The sequence below is a fragment of the Taudactylus pleione genome, unplaced genomic scaffold (assembly GCF_031769625.1).
Source record: "Taudactylus pleione unplaced genomic scaffold, aTauple2 ptg001984l, whole genome shotgun sequence".
Taxonomy (NCBI): domain Eukaryota; kingdom Metazoa; phylum Chordata; class Amphibia; order Anura; family Myobatrachidae; genus Taudactylus; species Taudactylus pleione.
The window spans coordinates 1,023,326-1,040,656 of NW_028286380.1; the positions used below are offsets into that span (position 1 = coordinate 1,023,326).

The following is a 17,331-nucleotide window of genomic DNA, read 5'->3' on the forward strand; positions in this document are numbered from 1 at the left end:
TCACAGGGACGGGTTACTACTCCAACCTCTTCAAAAACCAAACGGTTCCTACCGCCCTATCTTCAACCTCAAGTAGCTGAACAAGTTTCTGAGGGACCCTCTGTTCCGGATGGAGACTCTGCGTTCCATTATATTAGCTATGGAATCTGGGGATTTTATGGTGTCTCTGGATAGTCAGGATGCCTACCTGCATATCCCCATTGCCAGAGCTCATCAACGTTTCCTCAGATTTGCGGTACTAGATCACCATTACCAGTTTCAGGCTCTGCCATTTGGCCTCTCCACGACGCCCCGGGTGTTTACAAAGGTAATGGCGGCCCACCTGCGGTTGCCGGGGGTTCGCCTGTTAGCTGCGAAGCACTTCTGGAGACGCTGCTATCTGCAACTGACAATATCAGTGTTGCAGAATCACGGCTGGCTGGTGAATTGGAAGACATCCTCCTATATGGCATTCTCTGCCGCGGTAACCTGGAGAATCCTCCTATATGGCATTCTCTGCCGCGGTAACCTGGAGAATCCTCCTATATGGCATTCTCTGCCGCGGTAACCTGGAGAAACCTCCTATATGGCATTCTCTGCCGCGGTAACCTGGAGAAACCTCCTATATGGCATTCTCTGCCGCGGTAACCTGGAGAATCCTCCTATATGGCATTCTCTGCCGCGGTAACCTGGAGAAACCTCCTATATGGCATTCTCTGCCGCGGTAACCTGGAGAAACCTCCTATATGGCATTCTCTGCCGCGGTAACCTGGAGAATCCTCCTATATGGCATTCTGGGCCGCGGTAACCTGGAGAATCCTCCTATATGGCATTGAGCCATTGTAACCTGGAGAAACCTATGTGGCATTCTCTGCCACAGTAACCTGGAGAAACGTCCTAAATGGCATGCCCCGCCCCAGTAACGTCCTAAACGGCATGCCCCGCCCCAGTAACCTCCTAAACGGCATGCCCCGCCCCAGTAACCTCCTAAACGGCATGCCCCGCCCCAGTAACCTCCTAAACGGCATGCCCCGCCCCAGTAACCTCCTAAACGGCATGCCCCGCCCCAGTAACCTCCTAAACGGCATGCCCCGCCCCAGTAACCTCCTAAACGGCATGCCCCGCCCCAGTAACCTCCTAAACGGCATGCCCCGCCCCAGTAACCTCCTAAACGGCATGCCCCGCCCCAGTAACCTCCTAAACGGCATGCCCCGGCCGCAGTAACCTCCTAAACGGCATGACCCGCCGCAGTAACCGCCTAAACGGCATGTCCCGCCGCAGTAACCGCCTAAACGGCATGTCCCGCCGCAGTAACCGCCTAAACGGCATGTCCCGCCCCAGTAACCTCCTAAACGGCATGCCCCGCCCCAGTAACCTCCTAAACGGCATGCCCCGCCCCAGTAACCTCCTAAACGGCATGCCCCGCCCCAGTAACCTCCTAAACGGCATGCCCCGCCCCAGTAACCTCCTAAACGGCATGCCCCGCCCCAGTAACCTCCTAAACGGCATGCCCCGCCCCAGTAACCTCCTAAACGGCATGCCCCGCCCCAGTAACCTCCTAAACGGCATGCCCCGCCCCAGTAATCTCCTAAACGGCATGCCCCGGCCGCAGTAACCTCCTAAACGGCATGACCCGCCGCAGTAACCGCCTAAACGGCATGCCCCGCCGCAGTAACCGCCTAAACGGCATGTCCCGCCGCAGTAACCGCCTAAACGGCATGTCCCGCCCCAGTAACCTCCTAAACGGCATGCCCCGCCCCAGTAACCTCCTAAACGGCATGCCCCGCCCCAGTAACCTCCTAAACGGCATGCCCCGGCCGCAGTAACCTCCTAAACGGCATGACCCGCCGCAGTAACCGCCTAAACGGCATGCCCCGCCGCAGTAACCGCCTAAACGGCATGTCCCGCCGCAGTAACCGCCTAAACGGCATGTCCCGCCCCAGTAACCTCCTAAACGGCATGCCCCGCCCCAGTAACCTCCTAAACGGCATGCCCCGCCCCAGTAACCTCCTAAACGGCATGCCCCGCCCCAGTAACCTCCTAAACGGCATGCTCTGCCGCAGAAACAGCTGTGGATCTCCGCACAGCAGCACAGGCTTGAATGGCGGAGCCTTGGACATGCCTAATTATACCTGTGCTCCTGGAGGATGTGTATTCTGAGAGAGCATTTATTCACCACAGAAATGCCTTCAGTCCATAAACGGACAAACTGGATTCTCACAAAATGGTTTCTCACTTTTTATTGTCAAAAACAATTAAAAAAAAATCTTACCCAGAAATGACAAGTAACAGTTAGATATTCCAATTATACAAAAAGAGGAGCGCTGCATGTGCGGAGGAGACAGGCAGGTCCCTTTGTGCGAGGGCGCAGCTGTCCTGGGCTAGAGAAAGGGTTAGTTATGGGATATTAATCAGCCAGGTCCGCAATCAGAAAGGCAGAGTAACCTGCACAGACGCCCCCTACGGACCTTACCGAGTGCCGTTACCAGCCCAGCAGCCAACAGAAACCTGGTGACACCGCAGCTCAGCTTTGTAATGGGTCTGGCCGAGCACGGGGATCCCCAAACTGCACAGCTACAGTACAGGGGGACACCTCTCTGTACATAGCCCCAGTCACTTAACCCCAAATACCTCAACTGCAATATCAGACCCACGCCTAGAGTGTGAATTCACAACTAACTTGTGTTTACACGTAGAAAACCGTAAATACATGGTGCTTTAACGCCATTTCAGGCAGAGATTATATAAATCGGTATAGTCACCTATGGATAGAAAAACGAGCAACTTTCTAAGGATTCAACTCACCATGTTCCCTGGAACAGCACATGTGTAAGTTACACAGCAACTGGGGAACTTTCCTATAAACACTTCGCATTAGAAAGCCGTAACCTCTAAATGCACAAACCTTACACATTACCCTAATCCCGATTCCACCAAACTACAGGGCATCTCTGCAGGCTGCTAGTACAGATGCAATGTTATAAAAAATTATTTACCAATGACAAATAAAAGGAGAAAAACAAAAATACAGACACTACGCCTTGCAAATAGCCGTCTCGCTGCCGGGGGCACAGATTTACTGCAGACTACAATCGTGCTCATATATAGTCACTGCAAACGGGTAACAACTTCTGTAGTGCTAAACGGCCCTGCTACATTACAGTATGTGCAAAGACTTGGATCTCCACCTCATCCACTAATAGACCTTTCTAATTTGCCTGTAAATACATAACGTAGCAGTGATAGCCTCCTATCTATTCACGCTTGGCTCCTCTGCACTACGCCGCCTCACGCTCAATGGTGAGATACCGATACAAAAGGGCACAATCGTTTTCTCCTCTTACAATATATCAGGGCTGCGATGCATAAGGTGTAAAGATAATGGTGATGATGCCGGAGGCTGATGAGGTGTCCTGGGCAGACTGGCGCTACAGTGGAATGTCAGAGTTAGTCCGGTGCAATGAAATCTGCTAACAGTGAAGTTACATATAATATTTATATATAATCAAGAAAAAAAAACATGTTGACTTAAATACTGATAGCAAGATGACGTTCTTATAAAATCTCTCAGCTCATTACATAATAAATGAAAAAAGACAAAGGCCGGTAAGAACACTAAAGATTAATAAACATCACTTGAAGGATTATCTGTGACGGTACGTGCAGCGCGGCTTTCCCGATGCACGCTGCGGCCCGTCTGACAGGGACCGTCGGGATGCTGAGTGTGGTGCGCAGGTACGGCAGGTACATCCGTTAGATAAGAAGGCACGTAGTTTTCTTCTTCCCGCGTCTGGCTTGCAGGGCGGCCCGTGTGGCCAGCTCAAACACTTCTCTAACGCCGTCCTTCGTCTTTGCAGAGCATTCCATGTAACCATAGGCAGAGATCCGGTTGGCCATGTCACGCCCTTCTTCCGGCTTCACCGGCTCCTGCAACACGGGAAGAACACAACAATGATACAGCTGCCGGAAGTAGTATATAAGGGAAGGACACCTGGTAGAGGAGATCTCCTGTGTGATATAGGATGGGGATATATGCTCTGTATATAGCACAGTGCTGCCAGTAGTAGTATATAAGGGAAGGACACCTGGTAGAGGAGACCTCCTGTGTGATATAGGATGGGGATATACGCTCTGTATATAGCACAGTGCTGCCAGTAGTAGTATATAAGGGAAGGACACCTGGTAGAGGAGACCTCCTGTGTGATATAGGATGGGGATATACGCTCTGTATATAGCACAATGCAGCCAGTAGTAGTATATAAGGGAAGGACACCTGGTAGAGGAGACCTCCTGTGTGATATAGGATGGGGATATATGCTCTGTATATAGCACAGTGCTGTCAGTAGTAGTATATAAGGGAAGGACACCTGGTAGAGGAGACCTCCTGTGTGATATAGGATGGGGATCTATGCTCTGTATATAGCACAGTGCTGTCAGTAGTAGTATATAAGGGAAGGACACCTGGTAGAGGAGACCTCCTGTGTGATATAGGATGGGGATCTATGCTCTGTATATAGCACAGTGCTGTCAGTAGTAGTATATAAGGGAAGGACACCTGCTAGAGGAGACCTCCTGTGTGATATAGGATGAGGATATACGCTCTGTATATAGCACAGTGCTGCCAGTAGTAGTATATAAGGGAAGGACACCTGGTAGAGGAGACCTCCTGTGTGATATAGGATGGGGATATACGCTCTGTATATAGCACAGTGCTGCCAGTAGTAGTATAAAAGGGAAGGACACCTGGTAGGAGACCTCCTGTGTGATATAGGATGGGGATATATGCTCTGTATATAGCACAGTGCTGTCAGTAGTAGTATATAAGGGAAGGACACCTGGTAGAGGAGACCTCCTGTGTGATATAGGATGGGGATATAGGCTCTGTATATAGCACAGTGCTGCCAGTAGTAGTATATAAGGGAAGGACACCTGGTAGAGGAGACCTCCTGTGTGATATAGGATGGGGTATACGCTCTGTATATAGCACAGTGCTGCCTGTAGTAGTATATAAGGGAATGACACCTGGCAGAGGAGACCTCCTGTGTGATATAGGATGGGGATATACGCTCTGTATATAGCACAGTGCTGCCAGTAGTAGTATATAAGGGAAGGACACCTGGTAGAGGAGACCTCCTGTGTGATAAAGGATGGGGATATACGCTCTGTATATAGCACAGTGCTGCCAGTAGTAGTATATAAGGGAAGGACACCTGGTAGAGGAGACCTCCTGTGTGATATAGGATGGGGATCTATGCTCTGTATATAGCACAGTGCTGCCAGTAGTAGTATATAAGGGAAGGACACCTGGTAGAGGAGACCTCCTGTGTGATATAGGATGGGGATATATGCTCTGTATATAGCACAGTGCTGCCAGTAGTAGTATATAAGGGAAGGACACCTGGTAGAGGAGACCTCCTGTGTTAGTGTTGGGCTCATCTGCTTTTTCTTTTACAGATCACTTTTCTGTTACTTGTTTCAGTTTATCTTCTATTTGCCAAATGTTATCAAGATTTAATTTTCTGTCCTGACATATGTAGGTGACCGTTGTTAATGAACTAAGTTCTTTTAATGTAGAAACAAAAATTAAATTTGGGGTTTTCTTTAACATCGCCGGCTGGGACCATTTCCCTACAGACAGGGCATGCAGGAGGCGGGGAGGGGCCCTACACCCATTACATTGGGCACTGGGACCATTTCCCTACAGACAGGGCATGCAGGAGGCGGGGAGGGGCCCTACACCCATTACATTGGGCACTGGGACCATTTCCCTACAGACAGGGCGAGCAGGAGGTGGGGAGTAACAAAAGTATTAGGAACATAGGTCACACACCTGCTTCATCTTTGTCAGCTCCCGGCGGGTGTGTTCATCATTGCGAAGATCCTTCTTGTTTCCAACCAGAATAATGGGCACATTGGGACAGAAATGTTTTACTTCAGGGGTCCACTTCTCAGGGATGTTCTCTATGTAGAGACAAGCAGAATACAGCCAGCATTTACATGGGGAATGATCTACACAGGCGGCGGCCAGCACACACACCTGGGGCAGCTGGTAGACACTAAGCACTAGGGCGGTGATACAAACACACAATAATGGGGAATGATCTGCAGAGGTCAGAACAGATGGCTGCCCAGGAACGCTCAGAGCCAGACCACATCTGGGGAACACACAATAATGGGGAATGATCTGCAGAGGTCAGAACAGATGGCTGCCCAGGAACGCTCAGAGCCAGACCACATCTGGGGAACACACAATAATGGGGGAAAGGAGAGTTATAGTAAAACTTATCCTTGTTAACTCTCTTTCTTCGAAGTCCACAGGGAGACAATGGGATGTAGGTGGTACTTGGAGGACCGGACACCAACATCAGCTTTTTTCTATCCCAGGATGCTCCGGTCCTTCCCCCTATAACCCACCCACAGCCTGAGGACAACTCAGTTTTGTTAACAAGCCCAAGGCAGGAGCAGGAGAGAAGAAAGACTGGTACACTGAGGAATCACACAGAGATGGAAACAAAATGACCAAGAGAAGAAACCTATAGAAGCCAGGTGCGTTAATGCGGGTGCCCTGTGGACCCTATGGACTTCGAAGAGTTAACAAGGGTATGTTTTACCATGACTCTCCTTTTCTTCTTCAGGGTCCATAGTGCTCCACAGGGAGACAATGGGGATGTCCCAAAGCAGTTGTTCAAGTGTGGGAACGCTCCTGAGTTGATAGAACCTGATGCCTGAATGAAGCATCCTATCAAAGGCATAGAAAAAAGAAAGGTGTGGACAGAAGACCACGTGGCCGCCTTGCATAGTTGTTGGGCAGAAGCCACAGCAGGCTGCCCACGAGGGACCAACAGAGCAAGTATAATGACCAGATACTGTAGCCGGCACAGGAAGGCCAGTCTGCGTGTAAGCCTGTGAGATAGTCATGCAAAACCATCTAGCCAGAGTCCGTTTGTTAGCTGGCCATCCCTTCTTGTGAAATCCATATCGGACAAAGAGGGAGTCCGATTTCCTGATGGAACTAGTACAGTCCACGTAGATCTTCAGAGCACGGGCTACATCCAAAGAGGCCTCACCTGCCGAGGGGTCTGGTGATTGAAAGGCCGGAACCACAATTTTCTCATTGAGGTGGAAACTAGAGATCACCTTGGGAAGGAAGCCAGGGCGCAATTGAAGAACAGCCCTGTCCGGATGAAAGATTAGAAATGGGGAATGACAGGAAAGCGCCCCATAATCAGTTATCGTACAGGCAGATGCTATAGTCAGAAGAAACTGTCTTTGCAGTGAGCCATTTGACATCTACTGACTCCAGGGGTTCGAATGGAGGTTCCTGAAGTGCATGGAGAACCACTGACAAATCCCACGGAGCCACAGAAGGGACAAAGGGAGGTTGTATAAGACCACCACCTTACAGGAAGGTCTAAACATCTGGCAGAGAAGCAATTCTGCGCTGGAACCAGATGGACAGAGCAGAGACGTGCCCTTTCAGAGAGGCTAGGCAGAGTCCGAGATCCAATCCAGCTTGAAGGCAGGCAAGGATTCTAGAGACCCTAAAAACCTGAGGGTCAGTTTCTAGTAGCACACCATTGGAAATATGTATGCCACACCTGGTGATAAATCCTTGCAGAGGCCGGTTTATGCGCTCTGAGCATGGTCTGGACCACAGAGCTAGAAAATCCCTTAGACCTTAAAAGGGTTGTCTCAGGAGCCAAGCCGTTAAAGACAGACAGGCCAGGTCTGGATGTTGACAGGGACCCTGGACAATAGGTCTGGTCGTAGAGGAAGTTGGAGAGGAATGTCTACGGAGAGACTTTGAAGATAGTAGTACCAATGGCGTCTGGGCCAAACCGCAGTTACCAACAGGACCGTGCCCCCCTCTTGCTTGAACTTAAGAAGAACCCAAGGCAGAAGTGAGACTTGAGGAAAAAGGTACGCCAAATGGAAGGTCCACCTCAGATATTGCATCCACGGAGGCTGCGTCACTGGAAGCTTGTGGTTGTGAGGCCATGAGGTCCACATCCGGTAGATCCCATTTGTCCACCAGGAGCTGCAAGACTTCTGGATGTAGAGACCACTCCCCTGAATGCACGTCGTGATGGCTGAGGAAATCCACCTCCCAATTGAGAATTCCCGGGATGAACACTGCATAGAGATGACTGGAAGATGGTGTTCGGCCCATGTGAGAATCCAGGACACTTCTGCCATTGATGAACGACTTTGAATGCCTCCTTGGTGATTGAGGTAGGCCACTGCCGTGGCATTGTCGGACTGTACTTGTACAGTCCTACCCTGAAGTATATCCCGAGCCAGAGTGAGGGGCTTAGTAATTGGCTCAGAGTTCTAGGACGTAGATTTGAAAGATCGCCTCGGCTGGCGTCTAGCGTACTTTGAAGGCTTGCTGTTCGGTCACTGCGCCCCACCTGCGGAGGCTTGCGTCCGTGGTGAGGAGTGCCCAATCCAGGATCCAAAAGGGGCGACCCTTGTTTAGGTGGGACGTCTGTAGCCACCGGGATAGGGACATGCGAACCCTATCCTGGTGGGCCATCGTCTGGGATCTGAGCAGATGGGGCAGCCCGTTCCACCTGGAGAGGATCAGGTGTTATAGGGGCCTGGATTAAAACTAAGCGAATTCCACCTTGTTGAAGGTGGACACCATAGATCCCAAGGTCTGCATTCATTGCAGAGTGAATTGACACTCGGCGACTGTAGAGTAATCTGCGCACTCGGTGCTGTAATACAGAGATTCTGTCTGCGGTCAGGAGATTCTCAGAGTCCAGAAAGGCTCCCAGATGTACCATTCTTTGAGAAGGGGTCAGGGAAGACTTTTGATCAGCCAACAGTGCGTTTGTAGAAAGGCAATGGTTACGTGTAGATGGTGAAGAATTTCTGGGGAGCTTGCTAAGAGATCGTTCAAGTAAGGGAGCAATCTGATCCCCTGACGACGAAGATAGGCCACCATAACTGCCATGATCTTGGTAAAGACCCAAGGAGCTGTAGAAAGCCCAAAAGGCAGTGCTTGAAATTGGTAATGTTGCTGTAGGACAGCAAACTGGAGATATTGCTGATGAGAAGGCGCTATAGGTACATTTAGGCAAGTGTCCCGAATATCCAGACACTTTAAAAGTTCCCAGGCTCCATAGCCAGGACAATGGAGCGTAGGGTTTCCATACAAAACCTGGGCACCCTGATAAACTTGTTCAGGAACGAGGTTAGGTTGATGAGACACGTTGGGTTTCTGAACCAAGAAAAAGGGCAGAATAATAGCGCTTCCCTCTCTGATGAGGGGACCGGAATTATTACCCCCTAGAGCAGTAAGGACTAAATGGCCTTCTGGAGGAGCAGGGCTTTGCTTGGGTCTGATGGAAGTCCTGTGCAAAAGAACTGTTGGGGGGAGGGGGGGGCGCCTCAGGAATGAGAGCGCATATCCGCAGGAGACCATTTCTTTTACCCAGGCGTCTGAGGTGGTCCGACGCCAGAACTGGGTGAACTGTAGAAGTCGGCCTTCCACCATGCTGACTGCCGTGGAAAGGACTGATCTTTAGCTTTGCCTTGGGGACGAAAGGACCGAAAAGATGACATCCGAGGCTTCGTAGCAGATGCAGAGGGTAAGAATGCCGTCTTGGAAGCTGCCAAGGTAGTCACAATCTTGCCCAATTCTGGGCCAAACAGGATCTCCCCAGAATAAGACAGACTCCAAAACCTTTTTAGAGTCAGAATATGCCTTCCATTAGTGAAGCCAAATACGGTGGACTACCACAGAAGTAGCAGATGCCTTGGAGGCTAAGAGACAAGTATCCAAAGCCGCCTCCCTTAAATAGGAGGCTGCATCTCTAATGTGAGATATGTAGGACAGCTGTTCCCTCGACGTATCAGAGGGAAATGTCTCTTCTAGGGCCTCTGCCCAACTCTCAATGGCTTTTGCCATCCAGGCCGTAGCCCTGGCAGGACGAGTAATAGCCCCTGTAAGACAGTATATAGACCTCAGACAAGTTTCCATCTTTCTATCCGTTAGTCTCCTTTAAGGAGGTTGCAGTATGGATGGGTAAGGTAGCGTTCTTATCCAGGTGTGTCACGTGGGAATACACTGCTGGGAGAACTTCCCATTTAGTGCAATCAGTAGTGGGAAGAGGGTAAAAGGAAATCAAGCGTTTCGGCAGCTAAAATTTTATACAATCATCGGGCCGTTGATTCAATACCAAGAGAACGGCTATTGGATTGTATAGGTGTGTACCCTGTCCCGATGCAGGAGCGTTAGCCAATAAACAGCTTTTAACGCCCCTGCAATGATCGGGAAGTCGCATCTTATATACCGTTTAATATTTGTTTGTTCGACTTCCCGATCCCATAGAAGTCCGTACACACTGTGCTTGTCTGCAGAGTGTGTACACGGCTGACAGGAGGTCACACTGGGGACAGACTGCACAGCTGATAGGGACAGTTTTACCAGATCAGCCGGCAAACGTAAAAGTGTGTACCCAGGTTCACACAGGATCAGATAGCTGATGAGTGAGGGAACTCTGGCATAACTACCTTCTGTCGCTTACAGAATGTCTCTTTTGCCCTAGGAGCGGGTTCTGTCTCTTCTATTTGTAGAATAGATTTTACAGCTCTCCAGTGCAGGTATATTAAATTTAGAGAGGGGGGTTCCTCCTCTCCCGAGGGGGGAGTCGGAGTGATAGAGGTCTGCGTCTTCTACCTCCCCAGATGATAACTCAATCTGACAGCTGGCTGGACTGGGAAGATCACACAGCACGCTTAGTAGGTTTACTTGGTAAGGGTCTCTCCTTTTGCAGCATTTGTTGAAAGGCTGTAGACGTACAGATGGATCCACATACATCTAACCTCCTGGCGCGTTAAACAGACCTAGTCGCGCCATGCTGTGGCATGACTCAGTAGCGCAGAGCGTAGTTTACCTTCAAATGAATCTTATTCGCACAACGATGCATATAGATAGCAGAAGCAGCTTCTGCCGATTTAAAAGATATGCAGCATGCCCATGTTGTGTGTGTGACTGCGGGTGTATCTGTATACTAAACGCTACACAGAACATGGGCATGCTGCATATCATTTTAATCAGCAGAAGCGGCTTGTACTATCTATTCACATCTCTGTGCGAATAAGACGCATCTGGAGGTAAAAAGACGCACGAAAAGAGGCTCTGTGCTACAGAGTCACACAAAACTCCCACGACTTGTAGCGCACGGATATGTGGGTATATCTGTAACTACCAGACTCTGCACGTAGAAAGTACGTCTACCCATAGAGGGGGCAAAGGATGTATAGGGAGTACCTGCTGTGGCAATCCCATAGGGGGAGCTACCACAGGGACCGCTAGGTGGTCCACAATTTTTGCCAACACCTGTGAAAAGGAAGCCCAAGAGGGGTCCTGAGGGGAGGATGCAGGGGCTGATGGGCCAGGTGCCGTATAACAAGCTGCACATAGACCATCCTGAATGAGATCCTCTGAAGCTAAACCTGCTAAACAGGACTTACAGGACACCAGAGCGGGTGCAGCAGCTGCTTGTTATTCTTTCCTGTGATAGACATAGCTGCAAGGATAATATAGCACACAATCTGGCACAGTGCAGTGAGCAACCCAGATATATGTACAATCTGGCACAGTGCAGTCAGCAACCCAGATATATGTACAATCTGGCACAGTGCAGTCAGCAACCCAGATATATGTACAATATGGCACAGTGTAGTGCGCAACACATTTACAGTATGTGATAGCACTGACAAATACAGGCAGATGTGAGGTACACTGAACCCCCTAGAAATCAGTATTCTAGAGTTATAATGAAAGAGGGAAAGACATAAGCTGACAGGTGAGATAAATAAGCAGAGAGCAGCACTAGCACAGGTCACACACACTGCAGAGTATACAGTATAACTACACAGACAGCAGCACTAGCACAGGTCACACACACTGCAGGGTATACAGTATAACTACACAGACAGCAGCACTAGCACAGGTCACACACACTGCAGAGTATACAGTATAACTACACAGACAGCAGCGCTAGCACATGTCACACACTGCAGAGTATACAGTATAACTACACAGACAGCAGCACTAGCACAGGTCACACACACTGCAGAGTATACAGTATAACTACACAGACAGCAGCGCTAGCACATGTCACACACTGCAGAGTATACAGTATAACTACACAGACAGCAGCACTAGCACAGGTCACACACACTGCAGAGTATACAGTATAACTACACAGACAGCAGCGCTAGCACATGTCACACACACTGCAGGGTATACAGTATAACTACACAGACAGCAGCGCTAGCACAGGTCACATACACTGCAGAGTATACAGTATAACTACACAGACAGCAGCGCTAGCACAGGTCACACACACTGCAGAGTATACAGTATAACTACACAGACAGCAGCACTAGCACAGGTCACACACTGCAGGGTATACAGTATAACTACACAGACAGCAGCGCTAGCACAGGTCACACACACTGCAGAGTATACAGTATAACTACACAGACAGCAGCGCTAGCACAGGTCACACACACTGCAGAGTATACAGTATAACTACACAGACAGCAGCACTAGCACAGGTCACACACACTGCAGAGTATACAGTATAACTACACAGACAGCAGCGCTAGCACATGTCACACACTGCAGAGTATACAGTATAACTACACAGACAGCAGCACTAGCACAGGTCACACACACTGCAGAGTATACAGTATAACTACACAGACAGCAGCGCTAGCACATGTCACACACACTGCAGGGTATACAGTATAACTACACAGACAGCAGCGCTAGCACAGGTCACATACACTGCAGAGTATACAGTATAACTACACAGACAGCAGCGCTAGCACAGGTCACACACTGCAGGGTATACAGTATAACTACACAGACAGCAGCACTAGCACAGGTCACACACTGCAGGGTATACAGTATAACTACACAGACAGCAGCGCTAGCACATGTCACACACACTGCAGGGTATACAGTATAACTACACAGACAGCAGCGCTAGCACAGGTCACACACTGCAGGGTATACAGTATAACTACACAGACAGCAGCACTAGCACAGGTCACACACTGCAGGGTATACAGTATAACTACACAGACAGCAGCGCTAGCACATGTCACACACACTGCAGGGTATACAGTATAACTACACAGACAGCAGCACTAGCACAGGTCACACACTGCAGGGTATACAGTATAACTACACAGACAGCAGCGCTAGCACAGGTCACACACACTGCAGGGTATACAGTATAACTACACAGACAGCAGCGCTAGCACAGGTCACACACACTGCAGGGTATACAGTATAACTACACAGACAGCAGCACTAGCACAGGTCACATACACTGCAGAGTATACAGTATAACTACACAGACAGCAGCGCTAGCACAGGTCACACACACTGCAGGGTATACAGTATAACTACACAGACAGCAGCACTAGCACAGGTCACATACACTGCAGGGTATACAGTATAACTACACAGACAGCACAGGTCACATACACTGCAGAGTATACAGTATAACTACACAGACAGCAGCGCTAGCACAGGTCACACACACTGCAGGGTATACAGTATAACTACACAGACAGCAGCACTAGCACAGGTCACATACACTGCAGAGTATACAGTATAACTACACAGACAGCACAGGTCACACACACTGCAGAGTATACAGTATAACTACACAGACAGCAGCGCTAGCACAGGTCACACACACTGCAGGGTATACAGTATAACTACACAGACAGCAGCGCTAGCACAGGTCACACACACTGCAGGGTATACAGTATAACTACACAGACAGCACAGGTCACACACACTGCAGGGTATACAGTATAACTACACAGACAGCAGCGCTAGCACAGGTCACACACACTGCAGAGTATACAGTATAACTACACAGACAGCAGCGCTAGCACAGGTCACACACACTGCAGAGTATACAGTATAACTACACAGACAGCAGCGCTAGCACAGGTCACACACACTGCAGGGTATACAGTATAACTACACAGACAGCAGCGCTAGCACAGGTCACACACACTGCAGGGTATACAGTATAACTACACAGACAGCACAGGTCACACACACTGCAGGGTATACAGTATAACTACACAGACAGCAGCGCTAGCACAGGTCACACACACTGCAGAGTATACAGTATAACTACACAGACAGCAGCGCTAGCACAGGTCACACACACTGCAGGGTATACAGTATAACTACACAGACAGCAGCACAGGTCACATACACTGCAGGGTATACAGTATAACTACACAGACAGCACAGGTCACACACACTGCAGAGTATACAGTATAACTACACAGACAGCAGCGCTAGCACAGGTCACACACACTGCAGGGTATACAGTATAACTACACAGACAGCAGCGCTAGCACATGTCACACACTGCAGAGTATACAGTATAACTACACAGACAGCAGCACTAGCACAGGTCACACACACTGCAGAGTATACAGTATAACTACACAGACAGCACTAGCACAGGTCACATACACTGCAGGGTATACAGTATAACTACACAGACAGCAGCACTAGCACAGGTCACATACACTGCAGAGCATACAGTATAACTACACAGACAGCAGCACAGGTCACATACACTGCAGGGTATACAGTATAACTACACAGACAGCAGCACTAGCACAGGTCACACACACTGCAGGGTATACAGTATAACTACACAGACAGCAGCGCTAGCACATGTCACACACACTGCAGGGTATACAGTATAACTACACAGACAGCAGCGCTAGCACAGGTCACATACACTGCAGGGTATACAGTATAACTACACAGACAGCAGCGCTAGCACAGGTCACACACACTGCAGGGTATACAGTATAACTACACAGACAGCAGCGCTAGCACAGGTCACATACACTGCAGGGTATACAGTATAACTACACAGACAGCAGCGCTAGCACATGTCACACACACTGCAGGGTATACAGTATAACTACACAGACAGCAGCGCTAGCACAGGTCACACACACTGCAGGGTATACAGTATAACTACACAGACAGCAGCACTAGCACAGGTCACACACACTGCAGGGTATACAGTATAACTACACAGACAGCAGCGCTAGCACATGTCACACACACTGCAGGGTATACAGTATAACTACACAGACAGCAGCACAGGTCACACACACTGCAGGGTATACAGTATAACTACACAGACAGCAGCGCTAGCACAGGTCACACACACTGCAGGGTATACAGTATAACTACACAGACAGCAGCGCTAGCACAGGTCACACACACTGCAGGGTATACAGTATAACTACACAGACAGCACAGGTCACACACACTGCAGGGTATACAGTATAACTACACAGACAGCAGCGCTAGCACAGGTCACACACACTGCAGGGTATACAGTATAACTACACAGACAGCACAGGTCACACACACTGCAGGGTATACAGTATAACTACACAGACAGCAGCGCTAGCACAGGTCACATACACTGCAGAGTATACAGTATAACTACACAGACAGCAGCGCTAGCACAGGTCACACACACTGCAGGGTATACAGTATAACTACACAGACAGCAGCGCTAGCACAGGTCACACACACTGCAGGGTATACAGTATAACTACACAGACAGCAACACTAGCACAGGTCACACACACTGCAGGGTATACAGTATAACTACACAGACAGCAACACTAGCACAGGTCACACACACTGCAGGGTATACAGTATAACTACACAGACAGCAGCGCTAGCACAGGTCACACACACTGCAGGGTATACAGTATAACTACACAGACAGCACAGGTCACACACACTGCAGGGTATACAGTATAACTACACAGACAGCAGCGCTAGCACAGGTCACATACACTGCAGGGTATACAGTATAACTACACAGACAGAAGCGCTAGCACAGGTCACACACACTGCAGGGTATACAGTATAACTACACAGACAGCAGCGCTAGCACAGGTCACACACACTGCAGAGTATACAGTATAACTACACAGACAGCAGCGCTAGCACAGGTCACATACACTGCAGGGTATACAGTATAACTACACAGACAGCAGCGCTAGCACAGGTCACACACACTGCAGGGTATACAGTATAACTACACAGACAGCAGCGCTAGCACAGGTCACACACACTGCAGGGTATACAGTATAACTACACAGACAGCAGCACAGGTCACATACACTGCAGGGTATACAGTATAACTACACAGACAGCAGCACTAGCACAGGTCACACACACTGCAGGGTATACAGTATAACTACACAGACAGCAGCGCTAGCACAGGTCACATACACTGCAGGGTATACAGTATAACTACACAGACAGCAGCGCTAGCACAGGTCACACACACTGCAGGGTATACAGTATAACTACACAGACAGCACAGGTCACACACACTGCAGAGTATACAGTATAACTACACAGACAGCAGCGCTAGCACAGGTCACACACACTGCAGGGTATACAGTATAACTACACAGACAGCAGCGCTAGCACAGGTCACACACACTGCAGAGTATACAGTATAACTACACAGACAGCAGCGCTAGCACAGGTCACACACACTGCAGGGTATACAGTATAACTACACAGACAGCAGCGCTAGCACAGGTCACACACACTGCAGGGTATACAGTATAACTACACAGACAGCAGCGCTAGCACAGGTCACATACACTGCAGGGTATACAGTATAACTACACAGACAGCACAGGTCACACACACTGCAGAGTATACAGTATAACTACACAGACAGCAGCGCTAGCACAGGTCACACACACTGCAGGGTATACAGTATAACTACACAGACAGCAGCGCTAGCACAGGTCACATACACTGCAGGGTATACAGTATAACTACACAGACAGCAGCGCTAGCACAGGTCACACACACTGCAGAGTATACAGTATAACTACACAGACAGCAGCGCTAGCACAGGTCACACACACTGCAGGGTATACAGTGTAACTACACAGACAGCAGCGCTAGCACAGGTCACATACACTGCAGGGTATACAGTATAACTACACAGACAGCAGCGCTAGCACATGTCACACACACTGCAGGGTATACAGTATAACTACACAGACAGCAGCGCTAGCACAGGTCACATACACTGCAGGGTATACAGTATAACTACACAGACAGCAGCGCTAGCACAGGTCACACACACTGCAGAGTATACAGTATAACTACACAGACAGCAGCGCTAGCACAGGTCACACACACTGCAGAGTATACAGTATAACTACACAGACAGCACAGGTCACACACACTGCAGGGTATACAGTATAACTACACAGACAGCA

The 17,331-nt window shown here is 49.3% G+C and overlaps 1 protein-coding gene across 1 annotated transcript in view; it reads right to left on the reverse strand.

The window, feature by feature from the left end:
- Positions 1 to 2,204: 2,204 nt before the first annotated feature.
- The window catches only part of RHOA (ras homolog family member A), a 42,227-nt gene continuing 27,100 nt past the window's right edge, over positions 2,205 to 17,331 (reverse strand). The window contains exons 4-5 of the mRNA XM_088465375.1: positions 5,810 to 5,940; positions 2,205 to 3,906 (exon numbers count right to left, since the gene is read on the reverse strand). Coding sequence (XP_088321501.1) covers positions 3,733 to 3,906; positions 5,810 to 5,940 — 305 coding nt within the window. The 3' untranslated portion in view covers positions 2,205 to 3,732. The remainder of the gene's footprint in view (positions 3,907 to 5,809; positions 5,941 to 17,331) is intronic.